Source organism: Pholcus phalangioides, unplaced genomic scaffold (assembly GCF_987345545.1).
Source record: "Pholcus phalangioides strain wild (caught in Gottingen) unplaced genomic scaffold, Ppha-v1.0 ptg000017l_1, whole genome shotgun sequence".
Classification (NCBI taxonomy): domain Eukaryota; kingdom Metazoa; phylum Arthropoda; class Arachnida; order Araneae; family Pholcidae; genus Pholcus; species Pholcus phalangioides.
Genome location: NW_028301610.1, coordinates 18124431 through 18148152, shown reverse-complemented (window position 1 = coordinate 18148152; position 23722 = coordinate 18124431). Strand labels below are relative to the sequence as shown.

Sequence of the window (23722 nt, the reverse complement as noted above, 5' to 3'; positions counted from 1 at the left end):
TCACGGTGAACCGGCGACATTGATGAGTGCTTATTCAGTGCCTTCGAAAAGTTCTATTTTAACCGATTATCATTTCTTACCAAACTATTCTGGGGAGCCGCGAGTGACTTAAGTTTGAGAACCACTGAAAAGACTTCTCAGGCAAGTTTGAATAAGGTTTGACGAATATCGCTACAAACAATCAAATATTCGCCAACTATCGCCAAAATACTTCTTTTCGTGACTTGCAAAGTTCATAAGTCGAGGAGTGACTGATTTTTAGGGGGAGGGGCGTAAAATTACTTTTCGCACCGGGCCGCAAAATTCCTAAGCCCGGCCCTGGACCCATAGCACAATTCCAGAGCATTTAAATGGCCTGTGGCTCATTTTCAGATCACTCCAGTAGGAAAGTGGCACATTCAGAGACCGCTTGAGTGACCCATAGCATTTCATGGGACATTTCCAGATTATTTACGTGATCCGTGGCATACTTACAGATAATTTGAGTGACGCGCGGCACCATGGCCCTCATAAGGGTGGGGCTGACAGGGCCCGGGATGATTCTTATTTTTGTTTTTTCACGCTATAAATTCACTTTAAAGGTGCCCGTGAAGGTCCCAGTCCGTGAAGGGGGCGCTGCTTCAGTGTGGGAGGGGGCATGCTGGGCACAGTTCCAGAGCATTTGAACGTCCCGCTACACATTTCTAGAACACTTGATCCGGCCCGGATACGAAACACATTTCCAGCTCGAAGGAGCAGCGGGACATTTAGAGATCACTAAAATAATTCTATAGAGGACTTATCGATAGGAAGAATGTTAGTTCAGGTGCAACACACAAACTAGGGAAAGGGTTTTCTCGTTTTTGGTGCACGCAGTAAGTCCCATTAAGAATATTTCATATTTTTTATAAAGGGTGGTTGATGACGTAAGCATCATTCAAACCCCCCCCCCTGTCATCAGTAATCAGAAAATCGGAAACCCCCCATAGATGCTGACGAAATACTTGAATGACCCCCATATGTATTTTCTCGGAGGGCAAACCCAATCAGAAGAGTACGCAGGATCGTGGGGGCACAAAAGGCTTAGGGGGTGGATCGCAATGAATTTCTTTGAAATGAATTTTGTTTTTTTTAGCCTTCATTCAGCAGAAATTGATTATATACTATTTAATAACACAAAAATATTTTCTTCCGATATTTCAATTTAATTTTTGTAATATTTTTTGCATCAAATAAATTTTTGATCGTCTGAGGGGGGGGGGGCATAGGGGGCTCATGCCTTCCGGGTACGTCTTATCTCAATATGCGTTAGGAGCTGGGGGGCAGAGCTGACGAAATTTTGTTGACAAGGGGGTCAAAAATGGCTAAAAATCCGCTGACGTTAATACTTGAATGCCCCCCCCCAATTTGTAAATACGGTAATAAGGTGTTTTTTTTAGATGCCGACTCTCCCCCCCCCCCTTCCGCAAAAATATTCTAAAATTGGGGGGGGGGGTGGTTCGAAATAGATGTATTCGAGGGGAATTTTATTAGCATGACCCCACAAGAATGGGGCTAACAAGGCTACAAATATATTTAGGAATTTTTGCATATACATTATGCATTTCTACTTTATAGATTGATTTCAGACTAAATTTATAGTTTAAATGCTTTTTATGAATAATGTCAGTTTTCGGACACAACTCGGGGATATGACCTGTAACGTCTACGGGTAGTTCTGGGATACTAAAAGTAATTATCTCACTTCTTCCTGCAATGTTAATTAACTTGAATTCTTTATTTCTTTACCTGTGAATTTTTCCCCCCCTGTCAGTGTCCCCATTACCCAGGGCCGCAGCTAGAAATAATTTTTGAAGAGGAGTTGTGTGGGTGGGCAGACAGAATAATAAACTTATTCATGTGATAAGCAAGTAGATACATCTAGTAGATACAGACTCACAGGAATGCACTGGAGGCCCCCGGGGGGAAAGATTCTCGTCATTTATTTTTTCACGCCAAAGCCTGTCGAACATCCCAGCCGAGGTCCAAGATGTGGGGGCCATGGGTGGACGTCAGTGCAGGGGCGGCTTGAGAAACAACTTGAGCCATGCCACCCATTCCATCCCATACCCCGTCGAGAAACAGCGCTACCCATTTTTGGCGCGACCAACCATTTTTTTAGTCGACAAAGCTTTACGGTGCCCTTTCAACTCTGATTTAGTGGCCCTACAAGAGCGGCGCCCCCAAAAAGCCGCCCCTGCACCAGTGTTTCTTTGGTCACTATTTGACTTGTTCCCTTGCTTGCTAGGTCATTCACATGCATTTTACACACTGTCTACGTCACTCTTTTGATCACTCACCGGCGAGGTCCCTCAGTCTCTAGGTCAGTCTTTGCAGTTCACGAGCTTGCACTCTGTTTTGCCACCCCCCCCCCATGCTTACACTGTTTTTGGCCCCCCCCCCATGCTTACACTGTTTTTGGCCCCCCCCCACCCATGCTTACAAACTCCATAGGTCACTCTTTTGTAACTCACTGAACTCTCTAGGTCATTCACATGCTTGCACACAGGTCACTGACCCAGTCCCACGCCCTCTAGACATAGGTGGTTTATTGTTTAACCGTGCAAGGGCTAAACACTTCCATTTTACTAAATTTTTTGACCACTCATTCTTTAAATTTTCCGCCCTGGGTTAGAAGGTCAAGTCCCCCCCTCTTCTAATGCGCTTCTTCCCACTCGGAAACGGCCTCCATTGCAGAGGGAACCTCATGAAAACGAGATCTGGTTGAAATTTTAGCTACACTCATGTCCATAAATTAAGGATAATTCAGAATCACACGGAAATCGAAATCTAAAGTAAAAATTTCACCTGTAGAATTATCACACACATCTGCAAGAATGACATGCAAATTTCAGGAAGCCACCAGATTAAGACGCCTTCATATACTAATTATGGAGTGTATTAAGGAGTTCTACACCAGATGATGCCGATAGTACGTCACAATGACAAGAGTGTAAGAGGGGGGTATATAAGGAATGGTGGCACAGAAGTGAAATTGTTCACAAGAGTTCTGTAAGGCGCTCAGTGCCATAAGCGAATAGTTATGACACAGAGGATGCATGTGGATGATTTTTTACGTGGTAGAATTATCGGCCGCCTGGAATGTGGGCGTACTCAGATGGAAGTATCCGAGGAACTTGGAATTGCCCAAAGTGTCATCTCTAGGCTTTGGCAACGATTCCAAGATAACGGAAATGTCAGTAGACGTTACAGTACAGGTCGCCCCCGAGTTACAACGCCGAATGAAGACCGGTATTTGGCAGTAACTGCCAAAAGAAGCAGACGGTGCACAGCATCCGACCTGTCTCGTCAGCTATCTGCAGCCACGGGTACCACAGTTTCAAGGCAAACCGTGCACAGACGTTTGGGAGAAATTGGTCTATATGCTCGCAGGCCTGTCAGATGTGTTCCGCTCACGGCAACTCACTGTCGGCAGCGATTAGCCTGGAGTAGAGAACATGCAATGTGGACATCGTCACAGTGGGCTTGTGTGATGTTTTCCGACGAGTCCAGGTTTAGCTTGCAGTCTGATTCACGTCGGACTTTCATATGGAGAACGCCAGGTACCCGTTACCACCAAGACAACATCATTGAACGACTCCGTTACGGTGGTGCAGCATTGCTCGTTTGGGGTGGAATTATACTGGGTTCCAGAACAGATCTGCATGTTCAAACCGGAACCATGAAAGCCCAAATTTATCGGGACATCATTCTGGAACAACATGTACGTTTGTTTAGGGGTGCCATGGGTGCAGAATTTGTGTTTATGGATGACAACGCCCGTCCTCACCGAGCAAACATCGTAAACGAATGCCTTGAATCTGAGGATATAACCCGTATGGAATGGCCAGCATTCTCACCTGACTTGAATCCGATAGAGCTGTACGGACTGTATTTCATCGCATGGGAGACATACAATGTATTAACCATCATACCAACCATGTAATAGAAAGTTTTTGTAAAGGAGATATTTTTTACAATTGCTCCAGGGAGCAAAAATTGTAGTTTTTATGAATGGTATCATACATACACCATCGTTTTTGTTCTTTATCTTTTGTTTAATAAATGGGCTTTATGAATAAGTAACGTTTGTTTTGTTTCTGAACCTTTATTTGCCGGAGCTGGCATTATCCTTAATTTATGGACGTGAGTGTAGATAGACATTTATAGTCGGGTGTAGGGTCTCAAAATCGCTTAGCCCGTTACCCACAATGCTCTTAAGACTGCTCTGGTGATAATCGGCGCTTAAACATCAACATTCAGATACCATCGATATGATTCGACGGTTACGACAACGAAGAAGAAGAAGATGAGTAATGAAAATGAAACTATTAATTTATTAAACATAAATGCTCTGTTAATAAATTAAATTAATTGAAATAATTATTTTTTGAATTAATTATCAAATTTTTTAATTTTTCTCTTTAATCAAACAATGTTTTGTAAACAAATTTTTTACACGTCTCCATTTTAATCATTTAAAGTAAATTTTTCCATCCCATTTGAATTCGCAAAAATGCTTTAATAGATGGCGCTTTACATATTTCAAAAACTGAGTTGTGCATTAAAAACCGTATGGTAAATGATTGGTTCATCATTCAGCCTTTGATTATCATTATCATGGTTTCCCCCACATCCTGCAGCACGGCTCCTACGCCAGTGCCGTCTTAATGCGTGGGCCCAACCGGCCTTCAAGTGCAGGGAAAGGAGGGGCTCATGAAAATGAGACCTGGTTAAAACTTTCGGGAATAAGCATGTAAATTTTAGCCGTGTAGGGGGGGCCAGAGAAATCGCTTTACCCGGGGCTCCATGATGATCTTAAGACAACGGTGCAAAGGGCTGGGATCTTTAGTCGGTCCCCTCCCCCCCGTCTTCTATAGTTGATTTATGGCGTGGAAAAACAAAATGATGGGAATTGTCCCGGGCCTCAGGGCTGAAGCCCTGTCAACCCTCTTCCCAGTGGCTCAGCCAAGTTTTGGTCCGTGGGGGAGCGAAATTGTGAATGGCGCCATTTTTTTGTTCGTGCTTAAGGCGCAAACTTAAAATTATGCATTAGTGGAAAGAACTTTAAATTTTCCAATTTAAAAAAAATCAAATTTATTTTGTTTTCAGTTGATGTTATTTTTCAAATTAAATTAATTACCTTTCAATTGATTAATGTATTTTAATTTTTTAATTAATTTTAAATTTCATTTTATGTTTTGTGTACTTATACAAACACCAAAAACAACTGGGAAGTCACCCTAAAAGTTAGTTGGAAAAAAGTTTAGATTAAAATATAAAAAATGATAGGAAAGTAAAATAAAAAGGGAAAATATATATTTTCGGTCTAAAATTATTCCAAGATATGAAATTACAGATAAATCTTCATGCTTTCATTTAATCGCTTTTATCATGTTACACTCTTATCGTAAGCACGTATCACATGTACAGTACGCACAGCTTTTAACCGAACCATGTCAATATCTTGGGTTATATTTATTGTAAAAAAAAAAGAAAGGTAGAATTCTCTTCTTCGTTTAAGATCTTCCATAAGTGTATTAAGTTCATTTTTTCTTAAGGGACATCTAGATGTTAAAACTAGATCCAACTTTTGAAAGTTCAATGGTAACCCATTTCTTTCTTCCATATTTGGATTTAGAATCTCGAGAAATGCCGAAATACGAAATTTCATCAATTTCGAACGAACAGTTAGCGAAATATAAATTATTGAAAAACGAGTGACGTAACAGAAACATCTACAAGAGTGCAGATCACCTGGCTGGCGAAAGGTCCTCTCTCATCAGCGATGACGAGTATTCGGTGCTCTCGTGGACGGTTCTCGGCAACGGTCGCAGGATGTTCGGGACGATTCCTTTGCGGGCGGCGCAGGTGTCGCAATCCTTGCACCACTCTTTCACATCGGTCCTGGACTTGTCCCAACAGAATCGTTCACGGACCTTCTGGAGAGTCTTAGTCATACCGAAATGTCCACCGGTCAGGCTTTCGTGCAATTCTTTCAGCACATCTTTCACACGGCTCCTTGGCAGGACGAGTTGCAACCGGAACGTCTTTCCATCCTCCAACTCCAATCTGCGGTAGAGCACGCCATCTATCATCTCCAGAGAGTCCCATAGCGTCCAGTGTCTCTTGGTCGTCGGACTGGCAGAGGCGACGTCTTGCCATGTTGGTTTACCCCCGGTGGATTCCTTCAACTCCATGATCGGTCGTATGTCGGGACCTTCTAGCTGGGCCTTCCGAGTATTCTTGTCGCTCCAAGGATCGTCACTTGAGACTTGAGCTATCCGTCTCACTATAGGGCTCACCGGTCCGCACTTCTCTTCTGCCTTTTTGCAACGACGACGGTTCTGTGTACCCGGTCCTCTCGTCAGGACGTCGGCATTTCCATGCGGTTTCTCTTTACGAGGCCGGATCGTCCTCTTCATGCCATCTGACTTCCGTGAGAGAACAGTTCCGGTCCTGCCATTTGTCTTGTCTGCATCGGCGATGCACTCTTTTTCCGCCTCCGGAATGTCCATCACTTTCCTTGGAGGTACTTTGTTACGACCACATCCGAGCAAGGCGATACGCTCCCTCGGAGTGTGCAACTGGTCATTTCTCATGTCCTAGGAAAATCCGTGTTCCCTCAAGAAGTCCACTCCGATGATGCACGGGTCTTTTATGTCTGCCACGAAGACGGTGTGTGGGTAGGTGACCGTGGCGAACTTCACCGAGACATCCAACTTTCCTCGCACAGTCATTTTCTCGCCCGTGACTGTCTGCAGCATCAACGATGGTGGTACGTAGAGAAGTCGTTGCTGGAATTTCCGAGCCAGGTCCGTCCTGACGATGCTCGCGTTCGCTCCGGTGTCGATGACCATCCGACACGGCAGACCATTTATCTCGCCTCTCACGTGGACCCCGTGGTCTCCTCCGTACATCTGTGTGATGTAGTACACTCGGCATGGTGCATCTTCCGTACCGGTAGCTGCGACTGAGCATGCGCTCCGCAGGTGGCCTTTTTCTTGACTTTTCCAGGTTCCCAACGACTTGTCTTTCTCATTTTTCTCGGTCCCACGATCGTCCTTGGCACTCTTCAGATCTTTCAGCTCTCTGACGGCAGTAATGGAATCTCTGAGGGCAGCAATAGAGGTGGTGACATCTTTTACGTCTGCCGTCATGGCCTCTAGCTTTTCTTCGATGCTTGATTTCATCTGGCCCATCAAAGACATCAGTTGATTCAGCTGTTCTCGCATGTTGAGAGCCATCAGAAGAAATCGGCCATCTATCGCCTACAGATCGTAACAATATATTTATATTTCACTTATATATTAAATTTAACCGCACATCACATGAAGCGTATTTTGGAATAATCATAGTTTTCGCGAGCTGGATTATTACATTTATCAGGATAATTTTAATTTTAAAAAAAATGCATATCGTCCATAACCACTCCACAATATCTAAACCTTTATTTTAATTATCTTTAAGTAAAAATTCAAATAAAGAAAATTGATAATAAGCTAATTCATTCAACTGCATTAAAAAATTGTAATTTCGGAACATGAAATATGTGGAAAAAACAACCTTTGAACATACAAAAACAAACATATTTCCACGTTCGGTTGTGCAATATTCCATGTTTTTGCCAACAGAAAAATGTACACAAGCACACCAACCTTTAATACCAAAAACTTAGATGCTATATAATGAAAACTATCTGAAGATATTCATACAAGCCAGGCGTGGTCCCCACAAGGCTCCAGCCCTGGGACCCGGAACGATTTTCACAATTTTTTGCTTTTTCACGCTATAAATTCATTATAAAGGGGCCCGTGAAAGTCTGGACGGAGGGGGGAGGCCCGCAAAAGATCCCAGCCTAGGGGCCCTGCTCCAAGATGTGGCGGCCACGAAGCGAGGCAAAGATATGAGACTCACCTTATATTCGTCTTTCTTATTGGCGATTATATAGTCTTCGTCGGTGCTCATCTTGTGGGCATTATGAAAGCATCATTGAATCGTCATTCATAGGAAGTGCGGCTTATACGGTGAAAATTGAATTTTGAAAATTTATTTGATTGCAATTTATTGGAGAGCAACAACTCCCTTCGCTGCGAGAAATGGAAATCCCGACAGAAAGTGGAGAGTGCGGCTTATAAAACTAAAAATTAATTAAATGAAATTAAGTATTTCAGGTTCTTTGAAGATATTATAGTAGTAAACGATGGTGGGAGGACTCTCGAGCCCATGGGGTGGATACAAATTTACATTTAAACAGAGGCTCCACTGTCGGACAAGAATCGGCGTTTCAACGAATCGACTGCGATAAATTGACGTCACGACGAATTGACAGTGCGACGAACTTATATCGCGACGAATTGGAACTGCGACAAATTGGCACTGTGACGAATTTGTACCACGACGAGTTCAGTGCGACAAATTGATCGGCTACGCTAAAAATGTTCTGTAAATCTTACGAGCAATTCAAGTGATCTCGAAGTGTGCCGTCGGAGTCTGATTGGATGTGTGAAAAGTCTCGGATACCTACGCGTGTCTAACCTTTGGTGATTTTTTAGACCGTGGCCTAACAACCCGAAAAACGTATGTAGCTCACTAAACACCGGCGATGAAAGCCCGAGACAATACCCCAGAAAGAGTGAAGTTTTGAGAAAGAATTTTGAAAAATTCCATCACCTCAGATTATCTGGAACCTCGAACTTTCAAGACTCGGATTATAGAGACTCTACTGTATATGGAAGGATATAATCAGTAGATACACGGTGTTTGAATTCTGATGCCCTGAGCAAATGCCCTCACACCTATTAAAAAAGCCAGGAGTGGGTTTTTAATGGGGAAACGGAACTTCTTTGTACAAAATATTCGAGCAAAAAAATAAGAATTAGTCCCGTAAAAAAGTTCATGTGGTCAGAGCAATCTTAATTCAAGGTTATAACCGTCTCTAGTAGCCATTAACGTCACAGCAAAATCCAATAGACGTCTACGCGCTGGAGCCACTGGAGTATCAGTCGCCTTGTATACGCTAGACGATACGGAGGTCGTTTTTTTCTCTTACTGCGGCCAGTTATATTTTTCGCGCTGTGAAAAGCTTCTCGTTCGGGGAGACAATTTTTTTCAAAGAGAGTTGGAACATTTTATATTCTCTATCTATTGAAATAGATTAGAACATTTTGTATTTCCGCACAAGATGTCAAATCAGGAGCAACTAAAGCTTATGGTGCAAGACTTGCCAAGATCCGACTTGAAAAATCTGCTGGACCATGCAGATTGGAATGGTATAACCCGGAATGCGGAACTTGTCGCTCGAGCCTTGGACTTGCTGAAATTGAAGAATCCTATGATAGAAAATAAAGTCATGGAGCTCCATAAAAGGCGATTCTCCATCAGGAATTCAAATGCTGCTGATGTCGGTCCAAATCGGCCATCGACGACAGAGGCAACGGGTCAAGTTACACAGCAGACACTAACTATACCTCTACCTACCCCTTCTACTTCTAAGATCACTCCTATCAGTACGGGCGTGAGTTGTGCTCCGGATAAAAATGAAGGCCCGAGTCTTTCCAGACCGAAAAGAAAACGTACCGGTGAATTCAAGAAGCAAGTGAATTTCAAAGACCAGCCGTTCTACGACGTCCTCTCGACTCCGATGGAGCCAAAGTTGCTGCTGTCATCTGAGACCTGCAAGGTCCAAACAAATGAGTTCAACTTCAACTTGACGGCAGGTCAAATGAATGAAATCTTGTCCTCCAAGGTCAAGGATTCTTACGGTTCGATGGTGCAGCTGAGGTTCTGCGTTTCCAATCTGGAGCATCAGAACGACGATAAGTACCCAGAGAACCTGCAGGTGTGGGTGAACGGTTACGCCCAGAGATTATGCAACAAGAGATCCAACAAGCCCGTCGATATCACGAGCTTGTGCGACCTGTCCGCGCGAGGGGGCAACTCGTCGTCGAACCAGATTCGCTTGTCTTGGACTATCGAAAGAGAAAAGTTAGAATACTCCGTGGCCGTGTTCCTTGTGCGCCGCCTGAACCCCACGATCCTTCTGACGAGACTGAAGTCGAGAGCAATCTGGGGCCCCCAGTTCTCGAATGCCATCATCGAAAAGAAGCTGCGCTCAACCGAAGGTACGTCTACGATGTCGCGAAGTAGAGGACTCGTGAAATCACTGTTGTGCCCCATCGGAAAGATGCAGATACGCGTGCCATGCAAGGCTAAGACCTGCTCTCACGCCAAGTGCTTTGACGCGATGGAGTACCTGCAGATGAACGAGGTTATTCCGAATTGGATGTGCCCGATCTGTAGGCAGCCAGCGACATTCAACGACTTAGTGATCGACGGACTCTTCGTCCAGGTTCTGCTCTCGGCCCCAGAAAACTGTTCGCAGGTCATATTCCAGGGCAACTTGAAATGGGACTACGTCATCAACGACAGTGAGATCGCCGAGGACTCGGCCGTCGCGGACAGTGATGAGTCCATTGACTCATAAGAAACCTTTTACTTTTCTTGTCCTACTTGCATATCCAGGTGTTTTGAATTAAGCCTATTGTTCTACTTGCATCTAGTTGAGGAGTTAACCACTGTATAACACCTCAGTTTACATCACACCTGTATTTATGCAATATTGTTCAGTAATAAATGTGCATATTGCATGATATTTGCATTGCTACAGAAATTCATTGTAATGCCATGTCTGTATTGACCACACTGACATATTCATGTATGCACGGCTGTCTCGACAGAATTTTGGACTCTCCTACAAACATCATCGAACCAGATCCAAGCTCAGGGCTGGCTTTAAACAAAGTAGCATCCTATGCAAGATCTAATTTCGGCACCACTTTCATCTTGTTTATTAATAATGATGATTCCCAAATGGAGTTTCGTGGCATCTAAGGGTGCCAGACATCTGTTAGGATTATGAAGAGATATTATAATGACTAAAATGAAAATTATATCTACCTATGCATCACATACTATTTACATAGGCCAAAATTGTCTCATCATACTGTTAAGATATTATGTTACAGCATTTTACAACCTGTAGTTCACCCGGTTGTTGCAGGGCATTTAATTTTCATACAACTTCATTCATACCTGGGATGTGCAATATATCTCAGGCTCTTAAGGGACATGGTCCAAATAAAATTTACCATGAATATATGCAATGTTACTTCTTTTTGATTGTGAGCACAATAACCCAGGAAGAAGCATTTCCACAGTGTCATGGTCTCCAAGAGCATAGAGATGCTCTGAGGGCCTTTTGCAGCCCAAAGTACCACTTAACGCCCAATTTAGAATCATCCCTCCCTATGCACTTAGGGTCAAGCCAGACCATTCCCTGAGAGTGCAATGGCAATGGTTACATTCTTAGTTGCATCAGAAGAATGCACGCAAGCAATTGGTGCCATCAGTAAAGAAGATAGTAAGATGGGTCATGGGAGATGGAGCTTTTTGTTAACTTTGATACTGTGAAACTGAAAAATCTTGCGTATAAGTGAAACAATTTTTTTTAATACTACTGCAATAAATTCTTCACTTTAATAAATTTTTAATACATTAGAGAAATATGAATTTCTTATGCAGATTAAATACCACGCTGGCCTGTTTTCTGTGGTTTTTTTCACCAAGAGATTGAAAGGGAAAAATTGTATTTAAAAAAGTTTATAAAGTAATTATCAATGATTTCTGAATAATTAAAAAATTCACATTCCAGTAAAAAATAAATATTTTTTTTCTGTATAAACATGACAAAAACTTCTTTAATTCCCAAAAATTTCATTGCTGGTGAATGATATTTACACGTGCAGGCTATATGATGAACAAGTTTTTTTTCAAAGTGGCAAAATTTGTATCTCCAAACTTAATGCAGCCGCAGATTATTCACAGTAAATTACCATTTCTATTAAAATTGAAGTCATACAACACTGTCAGCGCTGACCACTTGAGAAAAAAATTATGGAAATTTGTTTCTCAAAGAAAATAATTTTTTTTACATCAAAACTCTCTCAAACATTGCCTGATAAACTCTCAAAATTGCCAGAAAGGATACTTTTTTGAAAGTACTTTTCCGTGTGAAACCAAAACTAAATCAAAGATCGTCAAAAAACAAAGATGAAAGGGGTGGGGGGGAATCTCAATGCTTAGAGTGAGGTTCGAATCATCAATCTTCCTACTGAAAGTCCTATGCTCTATTGACCCCACCGGAAATGATATTGGATTCCTTTTGTAATTAAATACATCAATTGTTGAACTAAAAAAACACCATTTAACTTCGCAGAATGTAAAATTCACCAAGTAGTTTTCTACAAGTGATGTATTGGTTCATAGCAACCAATCATGTGAGGTGCTAAACTGCTCATATTATATCCAGTATATTAAGGAATGTAAACTTTGCTTTTACTTGCCTGGGCCTGTGTGCTAAGATGGCCCTAGTTTATAAGATGCTCACCTACTCTACTAAAGGACGCTCAGGTGTCTTGAGCTCTCCATGGATTTTCACGAAACATTTGATAGGGTCCAACATGGTAAAATCTTGAAGCATTTACATGAGGTTGGGATTGGGGAACAACTTGTTTAACTGATTCTTGGTTACAGGATAAGTAATAGTGGGTCACGGTAAACTGGGAATTTTCTGATTAGATGGGAGTCGCCAGTGGAGCCTTGTAGGTACCATTTTTTTCACTTTTTATCAATAAACTGTATCAGGGTATTGGGGTTGTTAGCGACATGAGAAATGTAAGATTCTAGTCATTCAGTGAGATACGTGATGGGCTTTGTGGAAGAGGGAAAATATGTCTTGTGGACTTTAAATTAGGGTAACGTGAGGAGTTGACCCCTGGACAAAATGGTCATGCAATATGGATTGTTTCACTGATAGTCTAGCAACTTGCTAGGTAGTTTCAAAACTCACAGGTTTAAGCAACAGGAATTGTTAAAGTTCCATATTTATTGTTAAATTTATCCATATTAAAAAAACTAGTGTATGTTAAAAATCAATCGTTACACCAGCCCACACCAACATAAAGTGTTGTCACAGCACAGAAGGATCAGGACTGGGCCCTTGCCATAATTGATCATGGATTGGATAATAATTATCAACATTCCCTTTACTTTTTTCCCCATGCATGGACCTGCTGCTTCTGTGTGCAAAAGGGCAATATGTCCTGTCCACCTATGGTATATTTCAAGATTTTGAGTTTGTGGAAACATTTTTGCTGTGCACGGCTGTACACACATGCAGCTTAAAGGGAACAGTGATCATCAATGTCTACAATAAGGCTTCAGAACAGAAATGGAAAGCTTGACTACCGAAGAATCTGGCGAGCATCAAAACTTTCATCTATACCGAAAAGATCAGTGGTCATGTTTTTTGTACGATAGGCAAAACTAGACTATTTTATGTAATGTGACTACATTGTATAAGGTATCAATTTGAAAAAGAAACAGCGTTAAAAATGGCTTTCTTTGTCAAGGGACAAAAAGAAGACTGTTCATTTTACACAGGTGGAGGTAACTGAAAATGCAAGGATAACAGATTTAAAGGAATTAATCATTTGAGCCAGAATTTGTAAAAGAATTCCTTAATAGGATTATTTATAAATGAAAGCAGAGGCGACACAAGAAAAATTCTCTACCTGTGCTGGATCTAATTTTGGCACCCCCAGTTCACACCACCCTACTCACAATTTATCCCCTTCCCCCAACAATTCCTTAATTTTTTTTTTTTTTTTAACCATTTCAGTTTGATGTTTGGCAAGAACCAGCAAGGATATTTGCCATAATATGGTGGACACTGTCCAAGGAAATGAAAGTGGACCATCATGGGACCTAAAATTTTGGCCACTAACTTTTGGGGGCTTCAGTTAATGCCAGGGTCTTCAATGCGTGGACTGCTGACCATTTTTAGACAATGGCTACAAACATTTATAGCTGATCAAATTTTAAAAAAATAATTTCATTGAGCCTGCAGACCACTTATACACTGCTCAAAACAATTAGGGGAGCACATGGTTTTAACAAAATTACGCAAAGATGTATACCGATAAGTAACATAAAATGAATCATCCATAATTTAAAGCCTAGCAGGAAACGGAAGAAGAAAACTTCATATGCAAATCAAAGTTCATGACGTCAAAAACCAGAAAAAGGAGATAAGGGCAGAAATCGGGATGTTGCAGAAACGTCTGTTTTACTTGTGGTAAGTTTACTTGTGTTTTACGGTAAACATGATTTACCGGAATCCATGGCATGGCGTGTTATAGGCAGACTGGAATCCGGGCAAACACAACGTAGTGTCGTGGACGCTGTTGGAGTCGCCAGAAGTGTTGTTGCGAGGCTGTGGAATCGATTCCAAGAAACAGGAAATGTTAGACGTCGACCAGGGCAAGGTCGGCCACGCGCCACTACAGCAACTGATGACCGGTATATACGGTTAACAGCCCGTCGAAGCAGAACAAAGAATGCTACGCAGCTGCAAAGACGGTTGCTCTTGGCAACAGGACGAAGGGTGTCCAGCCAAACAGTACGTAATGAGGGATAGGCAATACAGCACAATAAGTGATGCACCACTATATTCATATAACGAATATCGTTATGGCGAAAATTTCATTGTAACGAAATCTTTTCCAATCCTTCAAATAAATTTACATAGCAACAATGTATTACGCTATTCCGGTACAACGAAATGAAAAATCCATTATAACGAACTCAAACAAGTGTCCGAAAAACAACAGAGTCAATCTCCATCTAATCTTTCAACGTTTTTGAAAGAATCGGACGAAATCGAAATTCAAACAGTAGTTATACATTTTGAGGTACCCCCACTTTTGCAATTGATACTTTAGAAAAATTTGTTTTCTTGGCTTCTACAATACTTGTACAAAAAAAAGTACGAATTATTTGCCTCTAAAATGTTAATTAAGTAAAACTTATACAAAAAACTGCAATGCTTAATTGGAGTTGCTTTTTGTTTTTAAAACTCAAATTCATTTTTTTTTATTATATAGAACGTCAGTAATTTTTTCCCCCCTAGAATCAAATTCTGCTACAACGATTTTTTTTTTTGCGCGTGTTAAAAATTAGAAATTCCTTTTACAACTAAATTTAGTTATAATGAAGTGATTTCTTCGGTCTCCTGGAGTTCGTTATAACGGGATTCGATTGTGCAAGAAATTTGTTAATTTAATGCTGTTTGAAGGATAAGAACTACATACCACTTGAATGGGGTCTGCTGTACAATTACAGATCACTAGTTTTTACCATGTGTTTGTGTTTTCATTGCACATGTACCATTTCTGTGTAATCTTATTTTGTCTGTGAAGATCAGTGTAATGTATTTTATGTATATGTAATAGTGCTGTGTGAGATAATTTTATGGAATAGGGATATGTTGTAAGCGAACTCGACTGGCAATTTCAATAAAAATTTATCAATTTCTGTATATCATGTGTGAATACTCCATTGCTTTTTTTCTTAGTGTTAATCAAGTGTAGTTTTTATAAATGAAAATTCAGTAGAAATGCATTCATACATTTCATTAAGAGAAAAACCATACTAATAACTTCATGGAGTCAAAACGCCAATTTGAGGCATTATTTGATAAAACGAACTTTGAACCTCCAGTACTGAGGGAGCATAAATATTTGCGGCGGCTCACCTAGGATTGTTGCCAAGTGTGGAGATGGCGTGAGAGGATGCTGATTCAATATGTTGTGTTGTCTATGATTCATTAAGCGCTAATTATATTTTTACAAGAGTTCATGTCCAGGTTTGGAAATGGGTGTGATATTTCCTTTCCCTGAAACAATTATAATTCCATGTTTTACACCTGACATGAAATTTTCAATGAAAAATTCACCATGGATCTAGTGCAATGTCCCTTATGGGAGTTGCTTGCCCGGTTTGAAATATCCAGTAATAAAGTGGCAAACGACAAGTGGAAAATGATTGCAAATAAACTTTCGCATGAAATATTATTTATTCAATTTAATTATAAAGTTAGTCAATTTTAACAATAGATTAGTATAACGTGGAGCCCTCTATTTGACGTTAACAGAAAGATACTGGCTCACCAATTGATGATCATCAACAGTCAACTTTTATATTGATCGGACATCCGATGTTGTTAGCCTTTCCCCGCAAGTATCAGAGAAGTTTTCTCAGTTGAGAGCCGGAACACCTTGATCAGCTCCAGGGGGGCCTCTCGGTTGAGGGCCGGACCACCTTGATCAGCAATGAAGAACTTTGACTGTGAAGATTATTTAATATTTTCGATTCCGGACCTGCCGGAAAACGAATTCAAACACTGTAAATTATTGCATTTTAACTAATCAGCTTAAGGCCAATGGATACGGTAGCAAGACGGTGAACCGTCCTACTAGAGGGCTTCAGTTGAATAGAACAAACAAAAGATGAACGCAATGTGAGAGACAAAGAGGGAGGAATTTATACTCCTATTTCACAAGAAGTTTGGGACCACATGTCCTCGCAAGGCCTTTTCGCCTCAACAAAAATATCAAATTTACATATTCATGCGTCACTATATTATAAACATTACAATTAAATTATTACATTGGAATCTGGCAACATGACACAATCCGGAGAGCTCCGGATTGTGGACTGGACAATCCGGACTCTCCTGACTATGTAAACAATATCAACAATACAATAAGAAATGAATTGTTCCGACGGAGGTCTGCAGCCCCCCGCCGAAAATAAGTGAGTACAACACTATATTTTCCGTACAACGATACATGTAACAACTCCCCCGGGAGGTTCTTTAATGAAAATAAAAAATAATTAACCGGGCAAACCCTTAAGCCTCGCCCAAACTATACATATTCTGGACCAAACCCCTCCACGAACATAGCGACATCGTCGTCATGAGAGAAATTAATTTATGTGGGACATCAGTAGCCCGACCTCTGGCCCGTTCTCGTTCGACAGCCGAAAGACCCCACCTGCCGACTGCCGAACTAAGCGAACATTCTGGCCCTTACCGGTTTGCCAGCGGGTCCTCGGGTGGTTTCCGGTAACTGAGAGGTCCCTGGGGTCTAAATTAAGAAGGAATTTCCCACATAACGACAAGATCACCATTAACGTAGAGGGATCGGATCACGATACGTTACACTAGATATGCTCACAATGAGCCAGCTTCACAGCACTGCAGCATGGCAATAGAATTATTCTCCATCTTTCGGAAGTGATGCAAAAAAAAAAAACTTTAATCAACGTTTCAGAACTTAAATGAAACTGATGAGCATAATTTAAGAAAAAAAAAAGGCATAAAAACAGCGCATAAAATTTATTTTATTTCTTTTGAATCAATTGAAACAATAATTTGTTTCTCTCCTCTTCCATTTTTATTCGTCTCTCTTCTAATTGTAATTTTTTTTCCTCAAGTGCAAATAATTTTTCTAAGCCATCAGCCACATTTTTTAATGCTGCTGCGTTAGTTCCGTGGGCTTTGGCAGTGGCTTCATGAGCCTGCGCTGCTGCTTTCTGCGCTTCGATGAGCTCCAGCATTGCGTCTTTTTTTCCTTTTGGGTCAGAGCTACCCACAGGAGCTGGCAATGGATTTTGGGCAGCATCGAGGGGTTGAGCTGGCAGTGGTGCTGTGGCGGGAGCTGGCCGTGGTGCTGTGGCAGAAGCTGGCCATGGTGCTGCGGTGGAAGTTGGTGATGGCCCTGGGAAAGGTGCTGGCAAAATTTCCCCATCAGAGCAATAGGGATCTGTAAATTACAAGTTTGATTTGATCAATAACTCTAGTAATTCATCATAATAACAATGTAAGCAAACTTCAGACATTAGTCTAGTGTAGTGGTTTTTTACCGGTGCTTCACGGAGCCCTTCGCAGCTGCTCCAGAAGATTGAGAACTGCTGGTCTAGTGCAATGATTTCCAATCTTTTGAAAAGTGAGAGTCCTTTTTTTATTTACCAATTTATCTTGGTATGAATATAATGTGCTATTAGATTTTTTCATACCTACCCTTGAAGGGAGACAATTTTTTTTGCTTGCTCAAGTATCTAGTATAAATTAACTAGCAAAAACAGAAATAGTAATGCCTTTAAAAGTACGTTTTAACGAAGTGATTTGACAGAATATTGATTATTTAGCTTGTTTTCCTGAAATATCAATTTCCTTACAATTCATTGCAATTACCAATAAAAAAAAATTTTTCTGATTAAAAATAAATTTTTTTTTTTTTAAATGATTGATATTGGATTTTAATTGTGCTATGCAATTATTTACGTAAATATTGAACTGGTAACCAACTGATTTTTTTGTGTGGATTGATTTTGACTGATCCGAAACATTAATGCTACAACAGAGCGAAATGAAGCTAAGCAACGAAAGTTCAGTGTTAAAAATGTTCACAGAGTTATGCCTTGATTATGGGTTTTTTAACACAGCTACCCAATTCTGTGTAGAATATATACACAATGTGAAAAATGCGTAGTGTAAAAAAATAGCATAACAAAAATTGTTGCCTTACCAAGCTCTGTGGCTGTAATTGTGAAACTATTCATGAAGATCCTAGAACTCTCCATGACATTCAGTGGCTCTTCTTCTTCTGCAGGATAGAGGAGAACCTGCTGCTCAACCATACCAGAGGTTGAAGGCTGGAAGAAAAAGCAATGTCCTCATGAAATATTTATTGATGATTTGTATAACAAAGAAATTAATCACTCACTGATATCATTATCTTACATTATATCAGCTTATATCACGATTCACAAAGGGACTATAACAGTTAATGGGTGCATACATTGCTAAAAATGAGAAAAATTGATCTCCTGAAAAGAAGGAAGTAGCTGAGGAACTCTGCATCGAAATTATACCAACCTGACTCTGATACGTGACAGTCTCAGCAACCTCTGCATTTCCATAGATAACAAAATCTCCAAGAAGGGAGACCACCTTCTCCTCCACTTGCGTCAATGGGCAGAACCTGGACACGCCACCTCCAGTTTTTCCCATGTTCTTTTTCTGCGCAGCAGCCTTTTTTTTAATCTCGCTCTTGTACTTGATCCAAGTCTGAAATCAAGTTACGGTTGCCAATTTCAGAAAAAATAACATGAAACAATGTTTTGAACATCAAACAAGATGGAATGGTGTTGCAAATTTTATAGTTGTGTGGTAATTAACCCTTCAAGTGACAATGACGAGATATTATATATTCGGGTGAAAAAAATTTTGGCGCTTTAAAGTTTTTCTAATAAGATTTTTAGGGGGATTTGTCTATATCTCCATAGTAAACATTACTTATTCTTCTTAAGAAGCTTCTCAAATAATCAGACTATATATTGAAGTAAATAGCAACACACTGTATGCAAGGATTATTTAATTTGATGAAAGATAGAGCGGTTAAAAAAATGTATTAAATAAAGTATATAACATTTACTTACGGTTTTCCAATCTAGCCACGTTTTCTGCGGCCCCATCGGCATGGCATTTAATCTGTTGGCCAACCGCAACCACAACACATCTTTATCCTCTCTAGTGAACTGAGAATCAAACTTCTCTAGTGAACTGAGAAAACAAAATGATGAAATTTACCATTACCTCAAATTGAGCTGAGGTGGTTTTGGGCCGCCTTGTGCTGCTTTTTGCTGACATCGTACCCTATCAGCTTGTGCCTATGTGTGAAAACAAATATTTTGCACGTGCAATTCAAATGAATTTGTTGCCAACCTCGCTGAACAAAAAAAACCTGTAAATGTTAATAGTAGTTGTATATCCCAAGCCTAACGTTGATTGGTCAGCAGTCGATCATCCAAAGGGAAAACTGTCTTTCCCTACGCAGAAAGTCATTTCTTTCAATTTTCCCTCTTTTACGTCACGTGACCTTAAGGATGATGAAAAATTTCTTGGTAGTGTTTTTCGGATTATTCTTACCGTCGTTCTTATGAACCAATGCTTATGATTCGGATGGGATGAGAATGAGGAGCTAGTACTGCCCCAGATATTGAAGTAGGAACGGAGCAGGTTTGTTTACAACTTATTCTTGTGGCAACTGTTCATTTCTCTGTACTGTGGTATTGACCTTCATTTTCAATACAAAATAGCTGTGTACATATTAAAACAGTTTTTATAAGTGCTTTTTAAATTTGCAACAATTATTTCTGTCTTTTCTTAACAGGAAAATGAAGAGATTACAGTAGATGTAGTGCGATGCACACAAGTTTTTCAAGAAGGTTAGCTAATATTTCTTTCTCATACTTAATTAACAAAAATCACTAATTACATTGTTGCTTGTACTTGCACATTAATTGTGGGTAACAGCTAAATACCTGTATAAAACGCTCTACTTTTATGTAAATAACTTCATATTACACCTTTCTTCACCTTTTTATTCATTAGCTGGAACAACTGCTGTATTTCTGGATGCAATTGATTCTGGTTGTCCTGCTGATGAAAGTTAGTGTCCTTACTATTACATTTAAAATATATTTTTTTTTATGTGTTTTTTATGTTAAGTTATACGTAACACGTTATTAACACGTAACTTAAGCCAATGTTTGCAGATACGAACATATTCTATTTTAAATACCTGCGATTGTATGTTCTGTAATGTGAACAACTTATATCATGCACTTATGTGCAATGGGGTTTAATTTCTTATGCGGAACATTTGAATTGCCATTTCTGGTTTCTATGATTTCGTTGATCTACAATGTTATAACTAAATTTCCCCCAACCTCTTATTAGGTACACAGTTGATCACCGCAGATGTGACGTGCGGATATAGTGCCTGCACACCAAGTATGTTTTACATAATCACAAAGTTGTGTGAATTACACATTAATCAATCTTTTTCAGACTCATTCAAATTAACTAATTTAAAGTATCTTAATTTGCACTTATTTCTTCTTGATTAGGTACATCTACAGCCAGTCCGATGACGATGAATCAGCCAGTCTCTGTGGCAGCAGTGAATCAAAGCAAGGGTAAGTTGAATTGAAATGCTAACATTAAATTTCTCATGATAAAAAATAATATTCAAGTTAGAAATGGGCTTGGGTGGAGGGCATCTCTGAAATAAATTGATGTAATACCATTCTACCACATTGAAACTTATGTGCAATGCTAAACCTACCTATAACAATATTTTCTTCAGTACCTACAGTATCGTTGCGGACAGGTATTACTGTATAATCACCTAAAATCAATGTTTTCAAAACCTGTTATGGTCAGATCATGACAGGTTTTTCTTCAAATACGTGACACTGTTTGAAAGTGGTTTTTTTTTTATTCTTCAGATGGAATAAGTGAAACACCTGTGAGAGTGAAAAGGAATTTGAAAATATCGAGTGTTGGTATGCATTTTTTTTCCCTTCATGTTCTACCATTCACGTGTGTTATGATATTCGTCATTGTTTTTGAACTCCATTTTTCATACTTTAATTGTGATATTCATAATTTTAAGCAGCACATTCGAAATATTAAATTCTTGTTTCCCACTTGACAATTTTCTAAAGGGATGAAGCGCAAGAGAGAAGTGGAAGATGCAGATATGGAGAAAATTTTGAAGACTGACCAAAAGGTCGAAGAAAGTATTGGAAAGATGGTAACAAACATTGCGGAAACAAATGCCCTCATCAGGGAATTACTTTTTGAGGTGAGGGAGAGTCGAAAAGTAGACAAGGCCAAATTGGCAGCGGCAAAAGAACAATCCTTGCATTTACACAATATTTCCTCGCAATTAGGAGATATTGCCAAATACTGTAATAAAAAATTGTGAATGGTGAATGTGTTTGTTACTTTAATTTAAAACATTCTAGTATTTAAGCTGTTTCTATGCTTATACAGTGAAACATAAGGCAATGGTAATGCTATATGGGAATTGTGTTTACAGGTGGAATTGTTTGCATTGCATGACATATCACTCATCAGCCAACAAAATTAAGTTCAATGCTGAGCATATGTATACCATCTTTTTCAATTAGATAAATTTTTATAGCCGAACACCCTCTATTCGGTGTAAATCAGCCCTCTATTGTAACCTGTTAATGCATTTGAATCCTCGGGTTTAATAAGAGACTGAAGATATTCTGCTTCAGTAACCTCTTTTTGAAGGTTCAAGTACTCTAAAAAAATTACTTAATTTCATTCTGTCACCCTGTTTTAGTCATCAACAAGCGCTGCATCTCGAATGGAAACTAGTGACGAAAACTTTTCCAATTTCCTTCTGGTAGAGGAAAAAAGTTCGTTTCACCATTATAATGGTGCTGTTTGGGAAAGAGTAAAAACTGAGAACGCTAAGAAAATTTATGAAGCCAACTAAATTTGTCTGTAGCTCTATAATGAGTCTGGAAGTTACAAAAAGTGAAAACAAGTCAATATGTATACACATCATGTTTGTGCATAGCAGCTCCCCATGGATGACCTGTCTCAAAGTGAGTTTGATAGGCGCGGGTCATTACATTTTCTAAAAGCGTATTTCAAATTAATTGTTTTAAAATCATTAATTCTTTAATGTTACATGCTGTACTAAATGTGAAATAAGGGAATTTTCTTTCCACAAATCGAGTTTCCTTATATTTGTTTTTCTTTCTGAAAAATTTCATGTTTAAAAATGGGGTGGGGGAGTAATACATGTGTGATAATAAAGTTAACAAAAGAAAACTTAAGCTAGAAAATCTGAACAGTAACAAAAATTTATTTACACATTATCAGAACTTTAAAAGGCATGCCAAAACCTGTAATTCAACAAATGCAGAACGAGCTGGCTGAAAGATGGCCACATCACATATGGATGTCATACATTTCAAAAATACAGCAACCCAATTAAAAATGCAATTACAGACAGTATATATGCATGAAAAAAAAAATATTGTAATGCCCATAAACAATACTTATGGTTGTCTTATTCTAAGTATGGATAGCTTCTCGATTAACCCCCAATATGTTTATCGTATTTCTTTTCGAACATGTCAATTATGTAGGAATTTACCACAGGGTAAGCTATTCCGTTTATTAGCAACCCTATTAAAGAAAAATTTTCTGCGACACCATAACCTTGCATTGTCCCTTACCAATCAATACTGGTATCCCCTTGTAAAAGCAGTCGATTGAGAGACTGTACAAATAATTCATGGTCCATCATATCTATCCTGATGGAAATTGCGAACACGTCAATCATATCTCCCCGTCTCCCCGACACCTGCATTTATTCAATGTAAGCATTTAAAAAATGAAGTCTCTCCATAACTCAAGTCTCCATGTGCCAATAACATAGCTGCCAACTTTTGAAAATGAAAATTCGGGAGATTTTCGCGCACACCCGTATTTTATGCTAAAACCACTCCCTAATAAATACAATAGGGATTTTTCCAAATAAAATAGGGATTTTCCAAACATAAAAGTTGAAGCGTAGGGAATAAAATCCCTACTCAAAACCTGAAGTCAAATTAAAATAGGGATTTTACACACATGGAAGTTAAACCCTTGGGAATAAAATTCCTACGCAAAAAAACAAGTGAAATTGGAGACCAAAACTTCAATGATGTAAAAATAAATATTGTGTTCAATCAGAAACGCTGTGAACAAACATTCTCCGCGAATGACCCCAAAATCATCGAAAGATGAAGGAAAACACCGTCAATTTTTGAAGAACACTGACTTTTTGTGACACTTTCTAGATGTTTTTTTCATTTCACATGAGTGATGATGGCAGTCTTTCCATGACCGATGTTTATGTCC

General features: G+C 39.6%; 2 protein-coding genes across 2 annotated transcripts in view; one reads left to right on the top strand and one right to left on the bottom strand.

Moving 5' to 3' along the window:
• The window catches only part of LOC149072475 (uncharacterized), a 55678-nt gene extending 32997 nt beyond the window's left edge, over positions 1–22681 (top strand). The window contains exons 3-8 of the mRNA XM_089247202.1: positions 20160–20214; positions 20381–20437; positions 20729–20782; positions 20899–20967; positions 21280–21336; positions 21499–22681. Of these exons, the coding sequence (XP_089103328.1) occupies positions 20160–20214; positions 20381–20437; positions 20729–20782; positions 20899–20967; positions 21280–21336; positions 21499–21761 (555 nt within the window). The 3' untranslated portion in view covers positions 21762–22681. The remainder of the gene's footprint in view (positions 1–20159; positions 20215–20380; positions 20438–20728; positions 20783–20898; positions 20968–21279; positions 21337–21498) is intronic.
• Positions 17306–20163, bottom strand: LOC149072476 (uncharacterized). Its single transcript, XM_089246453.1, has 4 exons — positions 19426–20163; positions 18863–19054; positions 18513–18639; positions 17306–17747 (listed from the first exon to the last, which is right to left on the bottom strand). Exons 1-4 carry the CDS (start codon positions 19465–19467, stop codon positions 17326–17328), a joined length of 783 nt encoding a protein of 260 aa, XP_089102579.1. The 5' UTR covers positions 19468–20163; the 3' UTR covers positions 17306–17325.
• Positions 22682–23722: the final 1041 nt, after the last annotated feature.